At 40.6% G+C, this 27,584-nt stretch overlaps 4 protein-coding genes across 4 annotated transcripts; 2 read left to right on the top strand and 2 right to left on the bottom strand.

Moving 5' to 3' along the window:
* The first annotated feature begins 1,355 nt into the window (after nucleotides 1–1,355).
* LOC135081740 (uncharacterized) lies at nucleotides 1,356–3,418 on the top strand. Its single transcript, XM_063976524.1, has 5 exons — nucleotides 1,356–1,623; nucleotides 1,701–1,886; nucleotides 2,002–2,814; nucleotides 2,885–3,116; nucleotides 3,236–3,418. The coding sequence occupies exons 1-5, from the start codon at nucleotides 1,489–1,491 to the stop codon at nucleotides 3,334–3,336; spliced, it is 1,467 nt and encodes a 488-aa protein (XP_063832594.1). The 5' UTR covers nucleotides 1,356–1,488; the 3' UTR covers nucleotides 3,337–3,418.
* A 937-nt stretch (nucleotides 3,419–4,355) lies between these two features.
* Nucleotides 4,356–6,267, bottom strand: LOC135081528 (abasic site processing protein HMCES). The gene is made up of 5 exons (XM_063976252.1): nucleotides 6,043–6,267; nucleotides 5,722–5,962; nucleotides 5,451–5,654; nucleotides 5,156–5,368; nucleotides 4,356–4,879 (listed from the first exon to the last, which is right to left on the bottom strand). The coding sequence occupies exons 1-5, from the start codon at nucleotides 6,060–6,062 to the stop codon at nucleotides 4,622–4,624; spliced, it is 936 nt and encodes a 311-aa protein (XP_063832322.1). The 5' UTR covers nucleotides 6,063–6,267; the 3' UTR covers nucleotides 4,356–4,621.
* Nucleotides 6,268–6,464: 197 nt separating this feature from the next.
* Nucleotides 6,465–8,673, top strand: LOC135081527 (uncharacterized). Its single transcript, XM_063976251.1, has 4 exons — nucleotides 6,465–6,848; nucleotides 7,011–7,390; nucleotides 7,482–7,572; nucleotides 7,654–8,673. Exons 1-4 carry the CDS (start codon nucleotides 6,594–6,596, stop codon nucleotides 7,984–7,986), a joined length of 1,059 nt encoding a protein of 352 aa, XP_063832321.1. The 5' UTR covers nucleotides 6,465–6,593; the 3' UTR covers nucleotides 7,987–8,673.
* Nucleotides 8,218–27,499, bottom strand: LOC135081869 (SAFB-like transcription modulator). Its single transcript, XM_063976654.1, has 23 exons — nucleotides 27,249–27,499; nucleotides 26,720–27,157; nucleotides 26,301–26,331; nucleotides 25,476–25,602; nucleotides 24,952–24,986; nucleotides 24,716–24,861; nucleotides 24,517–24,634; nucleotides 24,275–24,399; nucleotides 23,881–24,000; nucleotides 22,404–22,481; nucleotides 16,838–16,915; nucleotides 16,373–16,533; nucleotides 16,017–16,133; nucleotides 15,855–15,968; nucleotides 15,499–15,615; nucleotides 15,337–15,450; nucleotides 14,608–14,721; nucleotides 13,568–13,691; nucleotides 11,713–11,839; nucleotides 10,895–10,982; nucleotides 10,277–10,389; nucleotides 9,581–9,741; nucleotides 8,218–8,965 (listed from the first exon to the last, which is right to left on the bottom strand). Exons 1-22 carry the CDS (start codon nucleotides 27,366–27,368, stop codon nucleotides 9,581–9,583), a joined length of 2,766 nt encoding a protein of 921 aa, XP_063832724.1. The 5' UTR covers nucleotides 27,369–27,499; the 3' UTR covers nucleotides 8,218–8,965.
* Nucleotides 27,500–27,584: the final 85 nt, after the last annotated feature.

The following is a 27,584-nucleotide window of genomic DNA, read 5'->3' as shown; positions in this document are numbered from 1 at the left end:
CTACAAGACATTGCTATGAAGATCATTTCAATGTACACGCAATACCTACCTGTTATTTAGTTTTTCTGAGTTAAACCTACGTACCTACCTATCTATTCGCCGTTCCCATGGGCGGGCCAGCTGCTGCAGGAAAGGACAGCTGCTCCCTCCTGGAAATCTATTTAATCTTAGCCTAGAAGCTGGGTATGACTCCCCCTCCCCCCTCCTCTCCGCAGGTCATAAGCTGGGCATGACTTCCCCCTCGGCCAGAAGTTGGGTATGTTTTACCCCCCCCCCCCCAGGCCCGAATCTGGGTATGACTTGACCCCTCCCCCTCCCCCCAGGCCAGAAGCTGGGTAAGGCTTGCCCCTCCCCCCAGGACATAAGCATAAGCTGGATATGACTCCCCTTCGGCCAGAAGCTGGGTATGACCCCCCCCCCCCCATGCCAGAAATGCCAGAAACTGGGTATGACTTGACCCCCACCCCCTCCCCCCAGGCCAGAAGCTGGGTAAGGCTAGCCCCTCCCCCCAGCCCATAAGCATAAGCTAGGTATGACTCCCCCTCGGCCAGAAGCTGGGTATGACTTACCCCCCCATGCCAGAAACTGGGTATGACTTGCCTCTCCCCCCTCCCACCAATGCCAGAAGCTGGGTAAGGCTTGCCCCCCCCCCCCCCCCCAGGCCAGAAACTGGGTATGACTTGCCTCTCCCCCCCTCCCACCAAGGCCAGAAGCTGGGTAAGGCTTGCCCCTCCCCCCAGGCCAGAAACTGGGTATTAGCATCATATTATGTATTATTATGTTCAATACAAACAATCATTAAGTTACACTCACCCCAACCGCGTCTCCGCACTGCATCGAATCCTATGAAAATGTGGTTTTTGGACATAGCGATGCTTATTTTTCACAATTTTTATTTTTAAAAATTACTGGTCGATAGGTTACTTTATTTTGATGAATAAATGTTATTAAAAGTTTTTTTCTAAAACTGATAGTTTAGCTGGAAAAAAATATTTTCCATCCCAATAGTACGCCGGCTGCGCTCGATTCGGATATAGTGACGTCACGCGGCCCTGCGTACGTTGACTTTTAGCGGCAAAAACGGCCTATGTTTATTACTTAATATCTTCGTAAGTAATGGTCCGATTTGGATAATTCAAAAAGATATATCTTTCTTATGTCTTAAAGATTAACGTAGATACTAGTTTTATTGCATTTTCTACAACAGTACTGATCCTCATTATGTTCCCTTGAGGGTTTGATGATCCTTTTTTTATTCCAAATACTAATGATGATAACTCTTTGTTCTAAGCACTTTTTTTTACAGATCTTATTAAGTTGTCGGTGTCAACTGTCAACACTGTCAGTCAACATGACAGTACGGTTGCAGTACGGTCTGTGGTCGCAAAGTATTATTTATTTTCTTTGAGTTTGTTCGGTTTATCCTAGAATTTAAAATAGATTTATGTGAATTTATTTAATTAATGTATTGAGATTGATTCTGACAAAATGAATTCATTTCTCGATAGAGAGATGGAATTGGGTGATACAGACCATTTATTAGATAAAATGTTATGTGATTATGACGATACTGTAATGTCTTTGCCGGCCTTTGAAGCTGAACCGCATCTTTTAATATCCAAAGTAAGGTTTATCTCCAAAATAATTTCACAACTTACACGTACCTTAATCTTACATTTAATTTTATATGCTCATTTTAGGTTCGTAAACATTATTTTGAATATGTGATAAAGTTACTTTCTGTCAACTATGAACAGAACCAAAAACTCCTCAATAAGAATATTTATTTGCCAAGCGCTATCTGGAGGTGCGCGAAATCTATAGAAATGAATGCTGCACAGACATGCATGGTTGTGCAACTGTATAGAAAAAGTATTGTTGCAGTTGTAAGTATTAGCATACAATTTGTAAAGTTATAACTTTCCATTATTACACATTGATTGATGCTTGCAATGTATTGTCTTCTAGCTTTTGAACTTTAATATGTAATTCGATTTGTAGATCAAAGAATTAAAAAGTGATACAAAGAATGGTAAATTACACAGAAAATTATTTGAATATCTCCGCACACCTCCTGGAAATGATAAAAAAACACAAACTGAGCCAATTAATGTCAATGACTGTATGTGTCAATGTGCCTGTAACTCACAGAAGAAACGCCGTAAAGTACCCATGTCTCCCGTGGGCAACCATATTGATAAGCTAAATAATGGAACAGCTGCAGAATACCAGAACACCAATCAACCCGTATACACTATACCAGTAATAGAGAACCTGCACGTAGATAGTCCACAAATGGCTAAAGAAAAAAATCTCATTAGTGATCAAACACTTCAAACTCAAGGCATGCCAGTTATGCTCACTAAACCAAATATGTTATCAATGAATCAAAGCACAAGAATGTCCATTGAATCACAGGATTCAGATGATTTAATGCAACAGATGGAAAAGCTGTTCCAAGGTGATTCACAGGAAGATGATATTTTTGAAGGTGGACTGTGTGATGCATATGAAACTATAGTACATGAAGATGGAGCCAAAAAAAGTACTGAACCAAATTCTGCATCAATCCCAGAATCAGTGATAGAAAATCATGCAGCACAGATCAAGTCATTAGATGAAAGAGTATCTTCTCTTGTTGGTCTTTTGGTCAATACCAATGACAATAATATTCCACAAGAAAAACCAGAAGAAAACCCAAAAATAAAAAAAAGAAACTCTAGTAAGTGGATTTGTGAGGAATATTTTCTCAAATTAAAGCTGTATGAATTGTTAGATGAAATAGGGGATAAGAACAGAAAAAAGCTTGCTCGGGTAAATATGATCACAATCATTATTATATTATTTACTGGCACTTTCTAATTATTACAAATTTTAATTTCAGATAAAAGAAATGTTTACCGAGTTGTTTGGTGATGATAGTGATGATGAAGGTATCATGTCACCTCTGGAAGAAACGCCTGAATTTGTTATCAGCTGCAAAGAGCGTATTGCGCCTTGGGTCATAAAACTTCTCACACCATTTTACATCAAAGGACGGATTAGAGGCAGAGCACTGTTTAAAGCAGTAGCTAAGCATCTTATACGGCTGATATATCAGTGCAGTAAATACCCTCGTAAGTTGCTTTTTAGTACTTTGAAATGCTGTTATGTATTCTGTTATTTATATTTGCATCAACTTGTAGATGCTGCCTTCACAGTTCCATCTTATTCATATTATCAATTTTTATTGCAGACGAATATGAAGTTCACAGTTTTGTATCAGACTTCCTTGAGAATCATAAAATGATAAGATGTGAAGCTGATTTCAAGCAATTTAGGATTGATAATTTGTGAACACCACTAAATTGTTATAATGCAAGTTTTGTTTTCGTTATGTAAAAGGGAACAATAAATCATTTATGTTTACTGCCTGTTATTTGTGAATGTTTAATTATGTTAGCCTAATAAATACACCATGGGAAACCATGCATGAAGGAAAAGAGTGTGACACTGACAAGGCAAGAAATGAAATTAGGATGTAAAAAAAAACGGTATGTGCAGGACCTTCTAAAAGAATTGTAAAGTATTCAGATTAGTAATGATTGCTGGAAGAGTTATAATATAAAGTCGTAAAACCATACGTAAAACAATACCGCGGCGGTAAGTTTTTATTTTGTTTTCTTTACTGAATTTTAAAACTGCTTGAGCGAATCATTGTTTTGCAAATCTGTGACGCAAGTTTGTAAATGTTTCATGACTGGTTGAAATGCAATATTTAGTGCAGACAACAGCACATTAGCCTAAACAATGCGGTATCTCATGTACCTAATGGTAATAGGTGCTATTTTATTTGCAACAAACAAGAGTGATGTGCTGCCGTACTACTTATCTATACATACACAATTTATGCACACAGGTCGTGCATTGTGCATGAGTCGCAAATTAGTGTGCTGCCACACTGGCGGTTTGCAAGCGTTTTCAGAGCGGAGCGGCAGCGAAGATGTCGCGGCTGCGCGGCAAACACGAGGCGAAAGAAAACTCTAGGCGGAAACGTTGCGCATCCGCACGAAAACGCTTATAATGCGCCAGTGTGGCAAGGCCCTTAAGAGTAGCTTGTGTCTCACGCGCAGGTGTAAGTTACTATTGATGATCCATAGAAATATGACCGGATGATTCAGAAAGAAGTCGGAATTTATTTACAAAGCTTCAAGCGCCTCATGTTACGTTGTCGGCTTAGATCAGCGATTTTAGTTTGCGACCACACAATAGTAGATGGCGGCGGTGAGTTTCTAGTTAATTCTTGGATACAGATTTAATATCTAATGCCTTGAGTCTGTATTTTGTAATTAGGTAGGTAAACAAAACAGCGTGCGTTACGGTTTTGAAATACGATTTATTACGTGCTCGGTGAATACGACTACGAGTTTCAATACAATTCGTTCGTGCTTAGGGTACTGCATCAGTTACGTTACCTATAATGTTTTGTTGATGTTTTTGTATCGAAGAATAAACCTTACTTAGTTTTTCAAAACATTTTACTGTGTGTGGCATAGATCGATCGCCACCATGTGAACAACAGTTTTTAATAATTAACCTATGAGGTGGGTAGTCTTCAAAAAAAGTTGTAAGTTAGGAGCAATTAATTTTTTTTTGGCATTTTAGAATCTGATGCCTTGTCTTCTTCACTCTTTCGTTTTTCGGCCCTCTGGAACCATGAAGATAGAGTTTTTTGTTTATGTTTGTCTTTCTTTTCTTCTATCAGCCTATTGTTGCAGTCATCAGATTTGTTTTTGGAGTTATTGACGAGAGTTGAAACTGGGTGCCAGGATAAAATTGTTACAGGTTTTAGAAGAGAAAGAGCTATTTCTGCTGGCACATTATCTATATCCAACCATGCCTGAAATGAGTTTAAAATACATTAGTTTGGGCGAAACTCTGGTCATTGTATTGAGAAAATCGCCATATCAATAATTTGGCTGTTATTTTAATTTTTAAGCAATAGTCATGGTCCTATAAGGTCATGGCAATTCTTTTAAAAGTATTGATATCAAGTCATACCATAGAAATTACTACAGTGTGACAGCAATCTCTACCAGTCAACCTTTAGTACCTACCTAATGTAGAGTAAATGATGATTGGTGGATCAATTTAAATATTATTAATTAATAATTACCTCAATTTGTTCTTGTTTGTGTAAAATAGCTGGCATTCTGTGATGTAACCAATTGAATGTGTTGTTTGATTCCATTGTGATGACAGAGTATGAATACATAACTTTGTCTTCATTTTGCCATACATTATAGAGCCCTGCCATGTGTAAAAGGCGTAGCCCCATCCAACCATTCTCTTCATTATAATCATTGTTCCATGTTTTAGGGTCTTCGACCTGTAATGATAAACAAAATAATTTTAAATTAAATTTTAAGTCTTCACAATAATAATTATATTTAGGTATTTTAATTTACTACCTTAATATTTTCCTCCTGTGGAGCATAGATATAGTAAGGTTGCTTTATCTTGGAAGTTTTATTTGTGGTTTGCCATTCATAAAAACCTTCAGCAATGATTATACATCTACCGCCATCTTTCAGAATTGGACTGTAAAGTTTTGAAGACTGTATGGTCTCTATTCTGCAGTTGTTTGTGGTTAAGTTGTGAGTCTTATAGTCGCCCTGTAATTTTTTAACTATGTATTAATTAATTCATTGCTTATTAAACAATATTAGAAGTAATGCTGACCTTATGCCACGGGGGTATAATGCCCCACATCATAGGTTTCAGTACCCGGGAAGTTTTAGTTGCATTTTTATATTTACTGGCTGATACTAATACTGGAGTGACATCAGTGGGAGCGATGTTGTAAGAAGGAGTATATTCCTTGCCATCATTGTGTTCAGGGAGCCAGTCTGGTTTTATGTAAGAACTTGAACCTTTAGGTTTATAGCTACAAGCACATTGTATTTGTGTTTTATTTAGGGATCTGTAAAAACATAATAATATAAATCACATAGAATTTAAAAAAAAACTTGGTTTGCACTGAATACCAGAAACATTACTTACAAACCAGTCCGTCCACACATAGCGACACCTTTAAATTATATTTTGTTATATGAATATGGGTACTTTTAGGCTTAAAAATTAGGCCTAGTATGAAATGAATTTAGGCGCCAAAAATTTCATGTAAACAGAAAGAAAGGAGTCCGTTCCGCTCAGTTCCACTCGCTCATCTCATTCAACATTGTTTCTTTCTCTTTCTTTCTTATTTGCGTTTAGTTTTGTCTCGCTCATCGTCCAAAGATGGTATAATTTTTTATGTTTTAACAATCAACGAGAGATATTGGCTAAATTTCAATTTTATTCAGTTGTCAACTAATTTTTAAGCACCGGTAGTCGAGTGAACGAACGAACACGATCCAAGGAAAGAAAGCACAAAAGAAAGTGTCAATTTGCGATACATTCATTCATTCATTTTTGACAGATTTAAAAAAAAGTGTGTGTGTGTGGTGTGTGTGTATTAAAAATAGAAACAGCTACTTTATTTATTTGTAAAAAATCTGGAAAAATGGAACTGAGTTAGTTATCTAGATTAGGTGTGCACTAAATTAATAAATATGTGGAAATATGTGTCACGTCGTATCAGAGACACTTTTGAAAGAGGGGCTAACCACTTTGATAAACGTGGAGCAAGTGGTGTAGTGCATACTCCTGGTAATGTAGAAGAGAAAAACAAACGATCATGTCCTCCGTGTTGCTGGTTCACTTCACGGAAATGTTGGAATTCCTTTCAACAAGGAAACAATACCAACAATAACTACAAATGGAACTTCGAACACCTAACTTCCAGCTGGATTGGTGCTATTACCTGGGTTGGTAAATAATATTCTATAGTTTGTGTACTAAAAATTTTAAAAAAAAATTTTGTCCTAATATTGTTATTTATATTGCTGGTTATATCCAGAACATGTTTTATTCTTTGTACATTCATCATTGTGTCTTAAGCAGTGGATAATTTTGTTTTTTATTTACAGAGCAGTGCATTGGTACTAGGATGGTATACTAGTCAGCTCATCCATCTAAAATACAAATACCATGCTAAGAAAGGAGACCAGGAGAAATGCCCTACTGCATTACTTTCTGCATTGTCTCCATATATTAAATCGGTGAATAAAAATATAACTTCTGGGGCAACAATTGAACAAATAATTAACCATTTTACCCCCACTGTGCATTTGGTGTCCAATGAACAGAATGGAGAGAAGAAAGAGAGTGTTCAGAGCCAAAGTAGCAGCTCAACTAGCCCTGATTCGTCTGATGATGCATTAGGGAATGTTTTAAACTCCATCGAGAATAAGTTGGGCTTAAATGCTATAGAGAATGGTCAGCTTCAGGATGGACTTAACCTACTAAGGTGATCTTTTCATGTTCAATCTAGTACCAGCAGTTCAAAACGAACTTCTTTTGTCTGTAGTAACAGTGATGAAATAAATGTATCATTTCAGGTCTGCTGCAAACCGTAATCATGCCCCTGCCCTTTACAATCTTGGCCTTTGTTATGAAATTGGATTGGGTGTGAATGTTGATGAGAAAGTGGTAAGTTAAATATTTGAGGGTCACTTGATACAAAAATGACTAACCGGTTCTGTATGTTTAAACATGTTTTCTTTAAAACAGGCAATGGAGATGTATCGTTCTGCTGCTGCCTTAGAGCATCCTGGTGCACTGTATAACCTTGGTATTTATTACGGCCAAGGCAGAGGTGGTTTGGTTCGCGACACTGTTACGGCGACGCGCCTCCTACGACTGGCTGCAGTGCAGGGTCAGCAAGATGCCATAGATGCACTGAAGTCACTGGATTTGGATACTGAACCTCAACATAACAATACAGACACTTGGTCTTATCAATTCAACAATCAGTTTGGAGCAAATAACAGCATTATGCCAACACCGACTACACTATTTGTGGAAAATGTGAGCTATTGTCGTCCAGAGAAATATGCGTACTAATTGATTATAATTAGAATGAATAAACTAGATATTAGTGATGATAACTTTTTTAATTTTTAAGTGTTAGCACTTAAGCACAATATTTTATTCAGTCTTTGTTTTGTGTACAGAAAAACTAATCAAAAAGTTAAAAAAATATACTTAACTAAGATGTTTCTCTGTTTGTGGTGGTTTGGTTTTTAAAGTGTGGCAGATGGCCATATACTTGTTTCAGAATAGTACTTATTTTAAAATGGAGCTGTGTACTTAACGCTTTTTGTTCTGTGTATGTCTGAAATGTAATGAGTAAGTAGTCTTTTTGACTTAAATTCGCCATGAACTAAAACAACTTAACATTTGAATGAGAAAAAATTGCAGTTGTATAGGAATTGAATAAAATCATACATGACATTTACCGAGAACAAATAATGCACACGAGCTTAGGTCCTAAAGTTTGCAGTACACTACATTAATCATTGGTAATTTAAATTGGCTATCAAAACAATTATCGCTATTTCAAAATAATGTAGGAGATAAGGTACCTTGTTTTAAAAATAGGTACTTGGGAATGAACTTACTAACCTATTTTATTCATTTGTTGGCCAAGCCAAGAACAATAATAATTATGTTAGGAATAAAGTGAGTAGTAAGGCTTGTGAGTATTTTTAGTTATAGTACTTATTCAAAGTAAAAACATGTTTATTTCAATTGTTTTTTTATTTACCATACAGTTAATCTATAGATAATATTACCTAAATAATTATATTACATAATAATTCAACTTAACAGTATTTAGTGGCATTGCAAGATCATTGTTTTTTTTTACTATTTATCTTTTAATGCATCACATAATTTTAGAAGTCAAATACATAAGTGCAAACAATTACACGGAATGATTGACAAAGGCATTGTTATCCCATGTGCACAATTACTTTTACTTGAATTTCAAAAACTCAATTGATTACACTGTGTCTGCACCTCGCCGAGTCCGTGAGAATACCTGTAAAGATGGACAAAATAATATTATTTTTGCGCTGCTTGGAATTAAATATTTAGAAAATACATTAATAATAGTGATTCTTTATATGGTTAGTGTCAACATGGAAAAAGCTCATCCGCCACCACGCGTTGTGTTAATATTATTATTTACTAGCGGCCTCCAGCGACTTCGTACGCGTAAATCCCGTTTTATCTCCTTAGGGGTTGAATTTTGCAAAATCCCGTCTTAGTGAGCACCTACATTCTAAAAGGAACCCCAATGCAAAATTTGAGACTCCTAGCACTTGTAGTTTCTGAGATTTCCTGATGAGTGAGTCACTCAATCAGTGACCTTTCGCTTTTATAGATATCGATTTTGGGCTTATTCCACTATTCCCCGTTATAGGCGAATTGGAGCTTATTACGTTAAAAATAAAATCCTAATATAACGGGGATTCATGAACTTATTAGTTCGTTATTCCCCATTATAAGCTCCAATTGGCGTTAACAGGGAATAGTGGAATAAGCCCAAAATTAAACCAAAAGATTAGTGAACAAAAAGTTCACTAATCCCCGTTGACGGGGATTGTCAACGGGGAATAGTGGAATAAGCCAGATTTTGGTGTAAGCCACTCGCCTAGTATTTGCGCTGGTAGTCGCGCGCGGGCGGCGCATAGCGGTCGGGGTAGGAGGCGCCGGGCGGCGGCGGCTGGTACTGCGGCGGGTAGCGCGCCTCGTACGCGCCGCCGTAGCGCGCCTCCGACGCCCAGCCCTCGCCGCCGGCGCCGCTGCTGCTACCTGCCAGCGAAATGCGAAACTGCTACAGTGAGAACATGCTAAAATTTTGTTGAGAAACAACTGCGGCTTGATTATATTAAACAGTCAGCTTCAGATAGTTCCGTGATGCCCAAAGTGGCCAAAGGGTTGATAACACAACCTTTTTCTATGTTGCAAACTTATTGGCTACTGTGAGTGTCACGAACTATTTGACGCTGACTGGACATACATAAATCATTATCATCAGCAGATCATTCATTATTTATTATACACACATAATCGTCACCATCAGGTAATTTAGTTTCCATTAGAGGAACAACACAACACCTATCTATAATCTACCATAGATTTGGCCTACACTCCCCACACGTTCCTATTCAACTCTGCTCTGCTAGGACCAAGATCAATTCATACTACTCGTAAGTCAGTAAATAGATCTAATACAACTTTGACCAAAAATAAGGCAAATCCGACATGTAACTAGTAAGTTTCACTAGTCTCGAGTCTGTCAAAACTCAAGATTTTAGTCGCGAAGTAAAACAAGCAATGTGCATACCCTTTGAAGCGGCTGCGGAGTCAGGATACCGGCTGGAGGAGTTCCACCGCGGGTCGGGCTTGCCGGGCGGCGACGGCCGGTACGAGCGAGTGTCGCGCGAGTCGTATGAACGCCTGTAAATATCGGGAGAAGTGTCAAAACCTCTTCATGATTAAATAAAAAAACATACATTTTAAAGAATACTCGCTTCTGCTGGGTGGGTTATGAGAAAGCTTTATCGCGCGTAATGAGATTAAAACACGCTCGTAATATGTGCACTTCTGAATGATATCTAACCCCAATCATAAATGTAATTAAAATGATATTATGATCCTGAACTTGGGAAGTCTGCACCCCCTTAATTTTTTTTGTGACAATTCAGCCATGTCTTCATAAACAAATTTTATTTCCATCCAAATTCATCCTAATTGATTATTTATTTCTGTGTGAGAATCGAATACTTATTTTCAAATTTATAACATTGTAGTACAACATAAAATAGTAATAAAAATGGGGGTACATACATATACGATCGCGCTATTAGTCTTTTCAGACATGAAAACAACCAAACAAAATTCATCAATTTCAATTCAATGCAGATGAAAATGACAGCAAAATAAAAAAATATGTAATATTTACCCAGGTTCCTTTGGTCTCGTTCCAGGAGGCATCGGTTGCCGTGAGTCATCATTTGAACTGCCATTACTAGGATACTTCATGTTTCCAGCTGTAAATGAAAAGAAAAATAATTATAATTTCCACTTTCTTCACTAGTAAAAGGAACTTCACAATATTTAAAATTGAACTAGTTTGTACTGAAGTCATTCCATATTACAAAGAAAATGTTATTTGGATCATAGGGTTTCGCTCTCATTACTTTGAATCTCAAGGGCTCCTTCAAGAGTGTCCAACCATAATATTGATCTTGCGGCGACTGGGTTCGAACTTCCTTCCTTCCTTCGACAAATCCGGAATCGGCAGTCCGACTGACACTGACACCATTGGGATAGGGTTATAGTTTCCTCTTAATCATTATCTTGATCATGTAATAACTCTCAAGACACATGCCGCTGATAGTCTCCCTTGTAGTCGCGGTCACGTTAGTTTTGACTATATTTGTTTGTTATTTTGGCGCTAGTAATACATAAATAAAGGCCAGTATAGGCTGTGGTGACTCATAGGCATAGGACACATGCCGCTGGTAATCACGCTTGTAGTCGCGCTCGCGGTAGTTCTGCCTACATTCATTCGTTTGCTATTTTGGCACTAGCCTGCAGTAGAGGGAAAACACAAATAAAGGCAGTAGGCTGTGGTGACTTACAGGACACATGTCGCTGGTAGTCTCGCTTATAATCACGGTCGCGGTAGTTCTGCCTACATTCATTTGTTTGCTATTTTGGCACTAGCCAGCAGTAAAAGGAAAACACAAATAAAGGCAGTAGGCTGTGGTGACTTACAGGACACATGGCGCTGGTAATCTCGCTTGTAGTCGCGCTCGCGGTCGCGCTTGTCGCCGCGTTCGTAGCCCGCACCCAACTCGAAGCGCGGCGGCGGCGGCGCCTCGAACTGGCCCCGGCTTGACGACTGAAACGACATCCAATCTTTACGGGACTATTCCCACCTCTCGTTCCCACCGCTACAACTCCTGTGTAGCCAGGATCTACAGCTTGACCGCCATAGAAACCCAACCAATGAAGGTCAAGTTTGTTTGGGGGAAAGTTAAACTGTCATTGGACCCGCAACGAAATTAATCAGAAGAAGTGTTAGACAAACATTCGTGAATGAAATGACAATGAAACAGAGAACATTATTTCGTTATCGTCACATATTAATGACGCAATATACACTATGCGCGAACACCGCTCACGGAAGCATGGGCGAAGCACTGCGAAACGAACTGAACTGCATGATTCGATCAATTTCGCGCATAGTATAACTGCGCCATAAAATTGGTTATGATACGTATACCTTAGTTCTTTAGAAATTTCCCTAAATGTAAACAAATATGGCCAACTGACATTGACGAATTTTTAGTCTATGTCAGTTGATCTACTAGTGATGCGACAAAATCTCTCGTTAATCGCAATTCTGTAAATGTCATTTACGGACTGCAACAGACGATTATTAGATTTTTAAAGATCGTTTGTATAATTATTAAGATCAATCCCTCTTCTGATTGATATTGAGATCAGTAATGTGATCGTCAAAATAGGATCTTCTTAATCAAAGAAAATTTAATTTTCCCTTTTTTATTTGTTTAGGAAATATAATTTAAATTATACTGTGGGTCTAGACAAAGTGCACAATAAAATCGTAAACCAGTCGAAAAGTGGTCGAAAGGCCTTTTTTATGTGACACTCGTCTGTATAATAAAGCCGAATTCAAAGACTTCTTCGCAAAGTGTGTTGTTGCATTCAATGAAGAAAAAATACATTGTTGAATATAACCTCGTTTATATTTTATTTTAAATTAATATTATCAAAGTAATTGGTAATTGAAATAATTGAATACTTGAAATAAAATCGATAAAATTTACAGATTATTATCTATGAATATTGTCTATGACTTACAGATTTTCCAGAGATAGGACCTAAATTTAAACGTCAAATGTCGATTTGACATTTTAACATGAAGCACAAATTTTCACCATCCAAATATTTTGTTAAAATATTTTGTTTTCAATGTTAGATTTCATATTTGTTTCATCATGAGAATAAAGTTGGTTTCATGAGCTTGTGAAATAATGTGTATGATATTAAGAAAACGTGAGTATTATAGTGTAATTGTGTGCACAAGTGTTTGTTTACATCGATGGAAATTTCTAAAGAATTTAGGATTATGCGCCTCTATTGAGAAGTAAACTCTTTCTTGTAAGCTATGGTACCTGTGCCACTTAAAAGGAATCTTAAAAAAAATATCTTATTTCAGTGCCACATTTGACTGAGACATGGGTCAGTGCATGTCCAGACCTCCGCGTGTCGCAGGTTATGTACAACGTCAGCACATCATTCTACATTTCGTCCATTTAGAGAAGGCGCACACCGTTGATTTTTAGTTGGCCGATAGTTGTGCCCGATTTTAATTTGTATGAAGAATCGGCCAAATCGAATCGGCGTAGTGTGCGCACTCCCATACATACCCATACTGATCAACTGCCCGACGAAAAATCAACGGTGTGCGCCTACTCTAACGATGACAGTGTCTGTTTGACATCTCCAATTAGATTAAGGTAGGAGAGGTCACACTGTCGTCGCAAGAGGACGATTTGCGTTGTAAAATAGCACTTATGACAAGCACACAAGGCACACTGACCATGGGCGGCGGCTGCACGCGCTTGTGGCGCTGGTCGCGCTCGTAGGCGGGCTCGGGCGGGCTGGCCGCCTTGCGGTACGCCGCGCTGCTCTCGTAGCCGCGCTTGCGACGCTCCTCCTCCAATCTAATGATAGACATAAATAAATAATAAAATAAAAAGCTTTTATTTCCACAAGTTTACAATTTTATAAATTAAGTTAGAAGCATTTGTCTTCACTCTTGTGGCACCCATGTATGGGCAAAAGCCTCCTCCATTCCGCTCCATTTCTTCCTGTCGTGGGCTAGGTCGAGCCAATTTTCTCCCGCTACTCTCATTATATCATCAGCCCACCTTTCTTTGGGTCTCCCAACATTCCTCTTTCCCTTCGGTCCCTTCCATTCTGTTGATGTTATAGTCCATCTTCTATCTTTGTACCTTGCTAGGTGTCCAGCCCACTGCCATTTTAGTTTTAAAGCTTTTTGGAGTGCATCTGTTAGTTTTGTTTGTTGTCTAATTTTGTTGTTTCTGATTTTTTGAATTTTTCTTAAATTAGGGTAATGATAGACATAACATTAATTAAAGTACGGCCAACGAGAAGCGATACCAAATGTAAACAAACCCAATGTCATGGGTGAACCCATCTGACTTTGACATATTTTAGAGGGGGAACGAGACATTACGACAAATACACAAGATGGGAAGAGACAGAATATATTGTCAACTCGACAGTCGTATCGACCTTTTGTATCGCTGCTAGTTGGCCGTACTTTGCGTAAGCACGGATACAAAATATAGACCGCAAGTTGTTTAACACTGTGAAAATAGCTGTGGCAAGCCAACTTTTGCAAAATTTACGTAGTGGTGACAGCTTGCGGAGTTCAACTTCTGCATGTTTCATTGCTAGTCTAATGCCCGTTTTCACAATCAATCCCTAATTTTTAAGTGACCCCTATGGTAACACTTATTAGGATTATTTTGTTTTCAAAGGAGTCACTTAAAAATTACGGAATGATGGTGAAAACGGGTATAAACCTCGCTTAAAAGGTAAAAAAGGACGAACCTCAATTGTGCCCTCTTGAGTTCCAGTCTCTCCAGCTCCAGCTTTTCCCTTTCAAGTCTATGTCTCTCACGTTCTAGACGGAGAAGTTCATTCTTTTCTCTCTCAATTTTTTCCCTGAAACAAAATTATATGTTAGCTTATGTGAACCTAACCTAAGTACACAATGTGAAGTGTGACGAATAAGCAATTGTCACACGTTTCTTTTGAACTAGCAGAATTTAAACAGTGTGTCCACCTGTGGAATAGTAGGTTTTTGGACTTTTTGGAGGACTAGTTTTAATGTATCTCGAGACAGGTTCATGTACGAACACGGGACCCGAGAGCGAGACACCTCGAGAGGTAGCGAGAACTTTCCGTACACTCTCGCACTCAGCCTGTCTCGGTGGTCTTTTAGCGATAGTGTACTGCCGGCATTTAGATATGGACATATTTCTGCTCTTGTCTGTCGTTGTGTCGCGTTACCTCTCGGCGCGACTAAAGCCTGGTTTGTGAGCACGTAGAATTTTGTCCAATGACCCCAAGCTACCCATCCTTATCGCTCGCGCGTAATTATGTTGCTGTCGCGCTCGCACACTCACTGCGGGTGCCAGTCGCACAGTCGCGACAGCAATGTAATTACGCGCGAGCGATAAGGATGGGTAGCTAGGGGTCATTGGACAAAATTCTACGTGCTCACAGACCGGGCTTTAGTAACAATATGGCCACCTCTCGCCCCGTCTGTGTTGTTACCTCTCGGCGCGCAGCTTCTCCCGCTCGAGCGCGAGGCGGTGCTTCTCGACGCGCTGGCGGCGCTCGCGCTCGCGCAGCGCGTCCTCGGCCGCGCGGCGCCGGCGCTCCTCCTCGCTCGACTAGTAACAATATGGCCACCTCTCGCCCCGTCTGTCTCGTTACCTCTCGGCGCGCAGCTTCTCCCGCTCGAGCGCGAGGCGGTGCTTCTCGACGCGCTGGCGGCGCTCGCGCTCGCGCAGCGCGTCCTCGGCCGCGCGCCGCCCGCGACCGCTCGCGCGACTAGTAACAATATGGCCACCTCTCGCCCCGTCTGTCTCGTTACCTCTCGGCGCGCAGCTTCTCCCGCTCTCGCGCGCCGCCCGCGACCGCTCGCGCGCCTAGTAACAATATGGCCACCTCTCGCCCCGTCTGTCTCGTTACCTCTCGGCGCGCAGCTTCTCCCGCTCTCGCGCGCCGCCCGCGACCGCTCGCGCGCCTAGTAACAATATGGCCACCTCTCGCCCCGTCTGTCTCGTTACCTCTCGGCGCGCAGCTTCTCCCGCTCGAGCGCGAGGCGGTGCTTCTCGACGCGCTGGCGGCGCTCGCGCTCGCGCAGCGCGTCCTCGGCCGCGCGGCGCCGGCGCTCCTCCTCGCTCGACTAGTAACAATATGGCCACCTCTCGCCCCGTCTGTCTCGTTACCTCTCGGCGCGCAGCTTCTCCCGCTCGAGCGCGAGGCGGTGCTTCTCGACGCGCTGGCGGCGCTCGCGCTCGCGCAGCGCGTCCTCGGCCGCGCGCCGCCCGCGACCGCTCGCGCGACTAGTAACAATATGGCCACCTCTCGCCCCGTCTGTCTCGTTACCTCTCGGCGCGCAGCTTCTCCCGCTCTCGCGCGCCGCCCGCGACCGCTCGCGCGCCTAGTAACAATATGGCCACCTCTCGCCCCGTCTGTCTCGTTACCTCTCGGCGCGCAGCTTCTCCCGCTCTCGCGCGCCGCCCGCGACCGCTCGCGCGCCTAGTAACAATATGGCCACCTCTCGCCCCGTCTGTCTCGTTACCTCTCGGCGCGCAGCTTCTCCCGCTCGAGCGCGAGGCGGTGCTTCTCGACGCGCTGGCGGCGCTCGCGCTCGCGCAGCGCGTCCTCGGCCGCGCGGCGCCGGCGCTCCTCCTCGCGCGCCGCCCGCGACCGCTCGCGAGCGCGCGCCACGTCGCGCTCTTTCTACAGGAGGGAAGCAACAATTTATTTAGGCTGGTTTTAGTGTCACGCGGACCGTCCGGTGCGGATCCGTTCCGCACGGCCAATCTGTATGAACTTCTAGGGAGCGTTTTAAGCTGGTTTTAGTGTCACGCGGACCGTCCGGTGCGGATCCGCTCCGCACGGCCAATCTGTATGAACTTCTAGGGAGCGTTTTAGAGTAATGCGGTCCGGAGGAACCGCTCCGCTCCCTAGCAGTTCATACAAATCGGCTGTGCGGAGCGATCCGCACCGGACGGTCCGCGTGACACTAAAACCAGCTTAAAACGCTCCCTAGAAGGCGCCGGCGCTCCTCCTCGCGCGCCGCCCGCGACCGCTCGCGAGCGCGCGCCACGTCGCGCTCTTTCTACAGGAGGGAAGCAACAATTTATTTAGGCTGGTTTTAGTGTCACGCGGACCGTCCGGTGCGGATCCGTTCCGCACGGCCAATCTGTATGAACTTCTAGGGAGCGTTTTAAGCTGGTTTTAGTGTCACGCGGACCGTCCGGTGCGGATCCGCTCCGCACGGCCAATCTGTATGAACTTCTAGGGAGCGTTTTAGAGTAATGCGGTCCGGAGGAACCGCTCCGCTCCCTAGCAGTTCATACAAATCGGCTGTGCGGAGCGATCCGCACTGACAGTCCGTGTGACACTAAAACCAGCCGTTTTCACCATCAATCCGTAATTTTTAAGTGACCCCTTTGAAGAAAATCCTGTTATAGATCGTTTCATCCACGAATACGCGCCCCACCAATTTTCGGCCGAGGGAAGCGCGGGGTGCGGGGAGTTTGATCCGCGCAATTCCAGCGTCATTATTGTAGTGTGCGTGTCATGGCTGATTTAGTGTGTACCGATAACACTCAAACATTAGCAGAAGAATGGTGGGGTGCGTCTTCGTGGATGAAACGATCTTTATGTGTTACCATGGGGCTCTAGGGGTCACTTAAAAATTATGGATTGATGGTGATAACGGACATTAGTCTAGCATTCTGGAACGGACGTGACTAGAGCACAGCGGGATTACTACGTTATCATAAGTTTCGAATGTTGCCATTGTCTCACGCAAAGCGAGATGCAAGCGTGAGCGAAGGCGACAGATAGACCCGATACTACGTAAACAGTGTTTCGGAGTAGCCCTGCTGATTCTAAATTAAACCCATTAGTAGGGAATTTAGTGCAATGATTTGTATGGAGACCCCTCCACTTTGGTATAGAAGGCTCATTTTTGCAACAGTGTTTCTTTGGGTGCTCCTGAGTGGATTTCCGTCGGTAGACATCGGGAGCCCCCCCTGTGGTAGCAGGGGGAGGGGGGGCAAGTTTCCTTCCGCCGCGCTTCACTTTAAGGACCATATCTTCAAAACTATGGGTATTAGGGCAAGTGTGGTATCATTTTCGGATAATTAAAGGATGGCGAATTCATTTCTAGAACAAACTTTTTGCCTTTTCATACAAAAAAATTTAAATATTGAGTAAAATTCACAAAAATCAAAAAGTATTTTTTTAAATAAACGTCGTTTACTTTTAAACCACTGGAGATATCTAATAAAAAAAATATGACCTGAAAGCTACATTTATCAGGATTATAAAAATATAACATTGTATGGTACTTTTTTCGCAAAAAGTAGGTGAAAAAAATTTTTTCTTCAGGACACAGAGGGCGAATTTTTTTGCGCATCGGAAAAAAATATTTATTTTATCCATGAATTCATACTATTTGGTTCATAAGCAAGCAAGAATTATTATTTTAGAATTTATTTAGAGTTGCTGGCACATCCATCTACCATGATTTGTATTTTTTCGTCAATTGATTTTGAACTCTATGTGTGAGACATAAGGTTGAAAATAATTTAAATACATTTTAATATTGAAAATATCATAAGAAGAAAGCACTAAATAAAGAACTTTAATTTGTCTAAACGTCTTAATGATTATTATTATTTTAATTAACACTTTTATTTGTACATACTATTGTACCAGTGATTTAACGGAAAGGTATGTGTGAGGAAAATGAGGTTTCACAATCATAGTACGGGAGATATTTTTAGCACAAAGGTTACGGCTGTGACCTTTTTAGTTGTTTTTTTCAGACAGCACCAGCTTCTGCACTACTTCTTGCACTTACATCTCACCATTTCCAGGCAAGCCTCGGCAGCTACGGGCAAACCGGTCCATGTAGGCTCCATCTTGCTATCGGCTCTGGTCCACCCCCAACCAGTCGGGTAAAGGGAAGACTGAGTCGGTTGCTTGCAACTAATCCTATACGCGAACCCCTTGGATTGATCTAATAAGTAAGTGGATAGATCTTGAACAAGGGACGACTAGAAAAGAGGACCAAAATCCCAACAGAACAGCCTAATCTGGTTTACTGATAGCTCAAAGATGCAGTAGCGGCGTAGGGGGGGGCCGGGTGCCCAGCATCAGAGGGTGACACATGTCGCATAGATAAGTACTCACTGGCGCATCTGCATAGCAAGTCTGCGGTCTATGTCATTGTCTTTCAATCTTGGAATCGGTAGGTAACCTCAAAATCGTGGGGGTTACCAGGGGGTGCCTTAGGGCTTACGCCGCCACTGTAAAGATGGCCTTGGGAACGGGAACGGGCGTCTACTGTAAACACTTCGAACATAGTGAACGCTTAAGGAGGTTTGCTACAGTGTTTCAAGCTGAATTCTACGCTATAATATGTGTGCACTAAAGAACAGGGGTGTAAAAAACGCAATATTTACATCCTGATCCACAGCCAGGCAGCACTCAAACAAAAAGCCATCGCCTCAGTGAAGGTTGAGTCTAGAATTATTCTAGATGCAATCTTAAAGATGAACAAACTCGGAAGGCATGAAAGTGTCCCTGATGTGGGATACCTGGACATACACGGATCAAATGCAATGGGAGAGCCGACAGTCTAGCGAAACTAGGGTCAGAGGCGATACCTATTGGGTCAGAACTGATACTTACCTTTATCTAACGGCATACCTCATGGCCATAATATGGCCATATCCAAGAAGCACAGTGCTGAATGGGAAAGCTCCAACGATATAAGATAAGCCTCTCCAAATCATTCCTAAAGGGTCATGGAGAAAACTCATTAAGCATTAAGGTATCTAAGCCCAAGCAATTACTGGTACGCAAACTGGGCATTATGGAACGAACCACATGTCCCACAAAATGGGCCTAACAACAGAAGACAGCTCTCGAGCATGTGGAATACATGTGGGGTCCATGAATCAATACTGTAAGGATGGGTCTGCTTGGGTCAGCATATCCGGCATCAGAAGACTTAGAAGGCTTTCACTCAGACGCTTAATTCACCTAATGGATAGGATTTTTTTGGATGATAGGGAATAAAAAATGGAGCATAAAGATCCTAATGGGTCGCTGTGGACTACGCTTAGACCTAGCTTAGCTTAGGCCCTACATAAGATAACCCAGACAGCAGCAGCAGCTTTGTATCAGCCTTGGTTACTGGCAGTATATCAAGGGATTCGCGTATAGGATCAGGTGCAAGCAACCGACTCGAGTCTTCCCTTTACCCGACTGGTTGGGGGTGGACCAGAGTCGATAGCAAGATGGAGCCTACATGGACCGGTTTGCCCGTAGCTGCCGAGGCTTGCCTGGAAATGGTGAGATGTAAGTGCAAGAAGTAGTGCAGAAGCTGGTGCTGTCTGAAAAAAACAACTAAAACGGTCACAGCCGTAACCTTTGTACTAAAAATATCTCCGGTATATTATGATTGTGAAACCTCATTTTCCTCACACTTACCTTTCCGTTAAATCATTGGTACAACAGTATGTACAAATAAAAGTGTTAATTAAAATAATAATAATCATTAAGACGTTTAGACAAATTAAAGTTCTTTATTTAGTGCTTTCTTCTTATGATATTTTAATGTATTTAAATTATTTTCAACCTTATGTCTCACACATAGAGTTCAAAATCAATTGACGAAAAAATACAAATCATGGTATAGCCTGACCAGGAACATAAAAACCCTGGCATAGAGGCGCGTCAATCGCATTTGATAGTGCAACACTGAGTACAGTCGTACCTGTGTTAAATTAATAGGCTAACTTTATGTATCAGGATTCAGGATTACGGGCTAATTTGATATTTTCATAAATTAACGAAAAAATATTATTATAGGTAACCTGGTTTAAATAAATTAAATGAAACCATCAATCGAGCTAGTAGGATTTATTTTATTATTCATCAATAATCAAATTCAGAACTTGAATATTCAACTGCAATGTTTGGTCATGAACGCTTCAAACTCGGTACTTCTTTCCCAATTTCATAAAATTCAACACTTAGAAAGTGACAGAAAATTTTAAAATAGGTAGTTGAAACAAACCACAGCTAATTTTCATAGTGGACTGTACTATACGATAAACATGACAGTCAATTTGACAACCTTTGTCGGAAACATTATTCAATGAAAATATTGTCCGAACCCTTAGTATTTCTCTTCGACAAATACTTTAACACATTGTGAACCACTTTTCTTTCACGACTATAAAAAGATTTTAGCAATTTAATTCACAAAATCAATTGCGCACATTTAAAATAAAGTTTGTTTACACTTTGACAGCAATAGACTGACATGCAAGGTGACATGTCAATGAAGTTTTCAGTTACTGTTGCCATTAAAAGAAATTAGTACCATTAGTTTTCCGCAACATGGCGAGGGTTTTTATGTTCCTGGTCAGGCTATAGATTGATGTGCCAGCAACTCTAAATAAATTCTAAAATAATAATTCTTGCTTGCTTATGAACCAAATAGTATGAATTCATGGATAAAATAAATATTTTTTTCCGATGCGCAATAAAATTCGCCCGCTGTGTCCTGAAGAAAAAATTTTTTTCACCTACTTTTTGCGAAAAAAGTACCATACAATGTTATATTTTTATAATCCTGATAAATGTAGCTTTCAGGTCATATTTTTTTAATTAGATTATCTCCAGTGGTTTAAAAGTAAACGACGTTTATTTAAAAAAATACTTTTTGATTTTTGTGAATTTTACTCAATATTTCAATTTTTTTGTATGAAAAGGCAAAAAGTTTGTTCTAGAAATGAATTCGCCATCCTTTAATTATCCGAAAATGATACCACACTTGCCCTAATACCCATAGTTTTGAAGATATGGGCCTTAAAGTGAAGCGCGGCGGAAGGAAACTTGCCCCCCCTCCCCCTGCTACCACAGGGGGGGCTCCCGATGTCTACCGACGGAAATCCACTCAGGAGCACCCAAAGAACCACTGTTGCAAAAATGAGCCTTCTATACCAAAGTGGAGGGGTTTTTGCACTAAATTCCCTACTACATCGCTACTTTTGAATCTACTCTACCTACCTCTCAGCTAAAATACGAGCCCAACAGTCTCCGCTAAAACTCGCACGGGTGCACGGAGGGGGTGTCTCCGCCACGTAAATGTTAACGAATCACACGCATGCGCTGGCTATTTTTCGATACAGTCCCACTTGTGGGCGCCTGCGCGAGTTTTAGCGGGAGCCACCAACACCAACAGGTTTTGCGGTTTGTAAATAAATGAATGGAAGAGGTGAATAGGCTTGATGTGGCGTTCAAAGCGGAACGTAAAACTTACATCTGTATGAAGTCATGAGCTGACAATTATTGGAAATATTTAAAAAAATAAGTACAGTAACGTGTGCACGTTTTGAAAACCTCATCAAACAATGAACAAGCCCTAAAATCATGAACGACAAGCAATAGAACAACGGCAAACACAGCTAAGTAGGTTAGTATGCAATGGCACCGCTTAGTGAAAATTACATCCAAGAAAAGATCTTGAGAAGAATGGTTAGTATGTAACAGAATAGACTAGAGATGAAAAATCTTACCCATATTTTAGAAAACGACAGCACTTCTCTTGGGGACCGTTTACGCTCGCGGCTTCTTGTGCTGCGTTTTGCCCTGTCCTATGGTTCGATAACAATAGCCATTACAGTAATATTCTTGAATAAAATATTCTGAATATAATTAATGTTGTAAACTATTTTAATAAATTGCATTTTTAACCCTTAACCACTGACGTGTCATTTTGTTACACTAACACTGACGTACGTACGGCATACGTACGTAACTTTGAAGACCTCCTGATGTATCAATAGAGTGTAAATTTGGTGATATTTGAATTTAAATTATTTACACATGTGTATATTAAACAGAGATAGTAAAAAAAGATAGTAACATTAATAGAACAGTATGATATTGGTGAAATCCTCCAGAAATAATAAAAGTTACACAGGATTTTTTTTTAAATCAACACAAAAATATTCGATAAAACTAGGAACTTCTGTTTTGGCCATATTAAAGATTAATAACAGTTTTAATCAGGAAAAAATCACAATAGCAATAATTCATAAATTAAGTCACTTTTTAATACAGTTAATTTAGGAAGGCTATTTTCTATAGTCTTTCTTTGTTTGATGACCTGGTCACCAGTTTACCGTGCTTCAAACTAGCTAGGAAATATGAAAATATGGTATACAATCTTCAGAAGAAGTCAAATCCAAAGCCTTGAACTAAAGCTCCTTCACCATCATGATGATTGTTCTCGAAAACCGCAACTAATATAAAAATTTTCATGTGCTGGATTTTTTGCTAATTTCTTCGTCATTTGTTATATTTTTTGGCGTATATAAGGTTTTTTATACATAGACCGCCAAGTAAATAAATTAGACTGCTAACGATTAATTTTATCTATGGACCAACATACAAAAGCGATGTTGAAAAAGTTACACTAACACTGACGTTACGTACCACATACGTCGGGTGGTCTAGCTCTCCTACTTAGGGACGTGCTACCCATCTATTTTTTCCCGTCGCACACGCATCTCTGGCCACTAGGAAACTACCAAAAACGACAGGCAAAAATTCCCGCACAAAATGAAGTTTTGAACGAAAAACCGTTTGACCGACGTATCACGTACGTACGTCAGTGGTTAAGGGTTAAAAAGGTCTCTCAATTTTATTATTTATCTTCTTTCTACAGGCTGATATTACTCAAATGTATCTCTTTATGAGACTGAAATCGACATCAAAGAAAAAATACACTTTCCCACACTGAGTACCTGATCAGCTGTTAGAAAGAGATGATTATTTTCCATGATATCTATGTCAACAACGTATCAGCCAGGCAAGGATGCGCGCCGTGATAAAATTTTATCGATGAATTTAAATGACAAACTCATAAAATTGATGAAATTTCGCAGTAAGCTTATTATGGCGCGGCGCGCATCCGAGGTCTACAGGAGACGTTTTTGGGCAGTAAAATAAACCAGAATAAGAAATGAGAGTAGTGAGATCAAATCTTACTTTATCCGAGCGATGTGACTTTTCCCGCGTCCTCGAGGTGGCCCGCGTGCCTTCCTCTCCGGATTCCTCGCCTTCTTTCTTTGGCTTGGACTCGGCGTTTTCTTCACCTTCTTTACCCTCCTGTATAAATGTTTAAGTATTTTAAAAAGACGTTTTAATGCATTAATTGCAATATGAGTGCGATAAATAAGGTCGTTATCTGTTGTTCGCGACAGAAACAACCTTTTATGCTGTTTTTTATTGTATTTTCATTACTTCTGTTTTTGTTTTTTGACGTTACATTGAAAACATTTTAGTAACTACAATGGTGTACTACTGCATACAAATTAAAATCCTCAATAGTGCTAGGAGTGTTTTCATATCAGTTAAAATAAAAAAACAAAATGAAACAAACTTCATTCTCCTTGCCCTCCTCTTTGCGTTCGTTGCTGGGACGTTCCGTGCGCGAGGGCTGGCGCCGGGACGACGATTCCGACTCAGACTTGGCTTTTTCCACAGATATCATTCGACCATGAAGTTCTGTTAGCAAAAAGTTTTAAATTATTTACAAACATTCTGGAAAACGATGATTTTCATTTAAATGAAAAGACAACAATCTTTGAAGTAGTTAATCAATAAGCAAGATAATTAGCTTACCAGTCCTATGCAAGTTTTTGATACAGTTTTCTGCATCTTGCGGACTTGCCATGGTAACATAGCCATAGCAACGAGATCCTGGTGTCCGTGCATTAGTCACAACTTTAGCACCGATCACCTGCACAATGAAAATTATTCAGATTATACAAAAATATTTTATTGAAGGTTTAGGTAAATAAATGCATTTTATTAAATTTACCTTTCCATGCTTGCTACACAGCTGCTTCAAGTCCTTAGCGCGAGTGTCGCCCGACAGCCCGCTGACCCATAGGTTGCGAGCGCCACCTTCCTTACTGTCATCTTTCTTTTCCTTTTTATCACTTTCGCCATCCTTATCTTTTTCGTCTTAAAAAAAAAAAGAAGTTATTTAACCAAATGTTCTCATTCATGTTCTTCAGGGATGTATTTTCTTTAAAAAAAAAAACGAAGTTTTACCTTTTTCATCCTTTTCCGTTTTTTCACCATCATTGCTGAAAGCAGAAATTTTTTATTATAGTAATGGCACAAACAAACTGGTCTGACGTTACATTGGCATAGAAATTTTGAAATCGTCCATTAATTCGTGACTTTACGATTTGACTATCAGAAACGCACACGACACTACAAAGTTTTGCACCAGTACTCCGGCAGCAGCAGGGAAGCAGCCGAGTCGATCGTTGAGCACGACGAGTTCGGGTGGCCGCAAGCGTGGAGCCGCCGACCGCAGGCCTTCTCACGGGGGGCGACCACGAAGCACCTGAAGTCCGTCATATTTCGGGCGCGGAGACAATCAGCCAAGGATGCGTTGGAGATCCTCTTCTCTGGGAAATCGGGAACGTCCAAACGGTAGGCGTAGAATTCTTCCATCCAAATAACTAGGTGCAAAACTTTGTAGTGAAAACGAAATTGAATAGTCGATATTTCGGAGCGGAATATAATGCGCGCAGCGGCGTCGCGACGGCCGTTCGTCGTTCACCAACCTAATGGCAGGGGCTTCGCTGTTTACTTGTTGATCGTCGGCAGGGGTGGAGTCCGAAGGTGCCGCGGAGTCGGCCGGCGCCGATGCGTCGCCCGAGGCCTCGGCTGGTTCTTCGAGAGCGGCATCATCTACGTCAGTAGCGGTTATCAGCTGAGTCAGCGCAGGTCGCCCGTCGAGTCGACGGCGGCCTGCCCTGTCTCCCTTCATCTTCTTTTGGGAACGGCAGAATGGTCTTCTTAGAGAATTTCCCAGTTGCATGTTGAAAAAATACTAACTCTTGACCTGAAAACTTGATTGGATATTAGCACCACTGTCTGGATATGGAGCAGAAGTGGCGTTGGGCCACCATGTCCATGTTACTTATGGACTACACATTACCACATTTGTAGAACACCTGAAGGTTGCAACGCAACCAAAAATGTCCCGCAACTTTTATATATCAACCACATAACTTTGGCATTCAGCTCGTGTATGTAGATTGTAGATAGTTTCTGCCTTGTTGCATTTTCTCAAATTTCTGCTCAACATTGGGTTCTGTGTTGCAGCTGACACAATTTTTATCAATGGCAGTGGTGCCTTAAAGTGCCATCGTAATTTATCTCTTCTGATTAATATTTCCAGTCTTGTTGCAGGATCACTTCACATTTAATTTCATATTTAAACATTTTAAAAATTTACATAACAAACAATGTTCTTAGGTTCAGTAACATTTAGGCACATTGTAATCTATGTATATCAATTATCCAGGATCAAAGGTTTTATTGCACAATAGCTGTTACTGCAGAGCTTAATTTTGTATTAAATTACAAATAAAAAAGGAACTTACCATTATTGTCGGCTTTTTCAGCATTATCAGTCTGAAAGAAGTAAAACAAATCTTTAAGCAACATGGAAGTAACTACTGCATTCTGGCAAAGTGCCAGAATATCACATACTGGCAAATATTAATAGATCTAAATCCTATATTTATCAAAATCATAACACTGTAATTTTTGCATAAATGCATTTGGCTAATATTATTGCATAAATGCATTTTGTCTAACTAATAAAATATAGATTTACTTCTAAAAAAAGATGATTATATCTTTCAAATCAACATGTATTTATATCAAAGCTACAAAAATATATGAACATAATCATTTACTCTACAATGATCTTCTAATCTATATCCATAAAATATCCATTTGTAATTTTGGTGACAACTGGAGGCAGTTTAACAGTGACTCTGAAGAAATAGAAACGTACCTCTTCATTGAGCAATTCATCTTCTCCAAGATCTAAATTAATGCTGTCCTCAGCATCTGTATTATTTTCAATTTTAGGATCATCCTCACTCTTGATTTCTGGTTCAATGCATGGTTTTTTAGCTTGACTAGCTTCAGGCTCTTCTTTGCTTTCACGTTTCCTGCTTGTTTTCTCATCTACTTCCATTTTCTCCTCCGCGGCTTCTTCTGTGGCTTCCGTGTGGTCGTTAGCTTTGGTCTCCTCTTCAGTTTGCTCAGTTTCTTCCTCATCACCTGCGTCGTCTTGGACGATCATGTCTTCCATTGTAGGAGTCGTCTCTTCAGCCTCCTGTTCTGCGGCACCTTCTGAACGACGTGTTTTTTTTACAGGGGTTTTACCTTCAGGAGTAGTCAACTCAAACTTGAACGTTGCTGGATCGTGGCCCTCCTCCTCTAAATGCTAAAAACACGCGAAAGATGTATTAAATGAATAAATAATTGAAATCCATGTGATGACTAAACGATTGTGTAATAAAATAGCAGCTAATCACCTTTGTTAGGCGTTGGATGAGCACGCCGCGTACACCGCTTTTATCTAGGTTACGCTTTTCTAACTCAGCGCGCAAGTCTATAACCCTAAGGTCGTTGAGTAAACGTTTTCTATCAGACATCGCTTGAAGTTATTTTAGGACGTTTCTAATAATATCCACAAAAATATAAATTCTTCCAGACGCACAAAATTCACACGAGAGTTTTCATAAATGTCAAAATGGCGACCACCACACCGTAATGGCGTCGGCATAAACTGTCAAAGTATCCAAAGATAATATAAAATGATGAACTCGAATAGTGTATAACTAAAAGTGTCCACTATTTGTTGAAACAAT

Source organism: Ostrinia nubilalis, chromosome 20 (genome assembly GCF_963855985.1).
Source record: "Ostrinia nubilalis chromosome 20, ilOstNubi1.1, whole genome shotgun sequence".
Lineage (NCBI taxonomy): Eukaryota > Metazoa > Arthropoda > Insecta > Lepidoptera > Crambidae > Ostrinia > Ostrinia nubilalis.
This window is presented reverse-complemented; position numbering and strand designations above follow the sequence as displayed.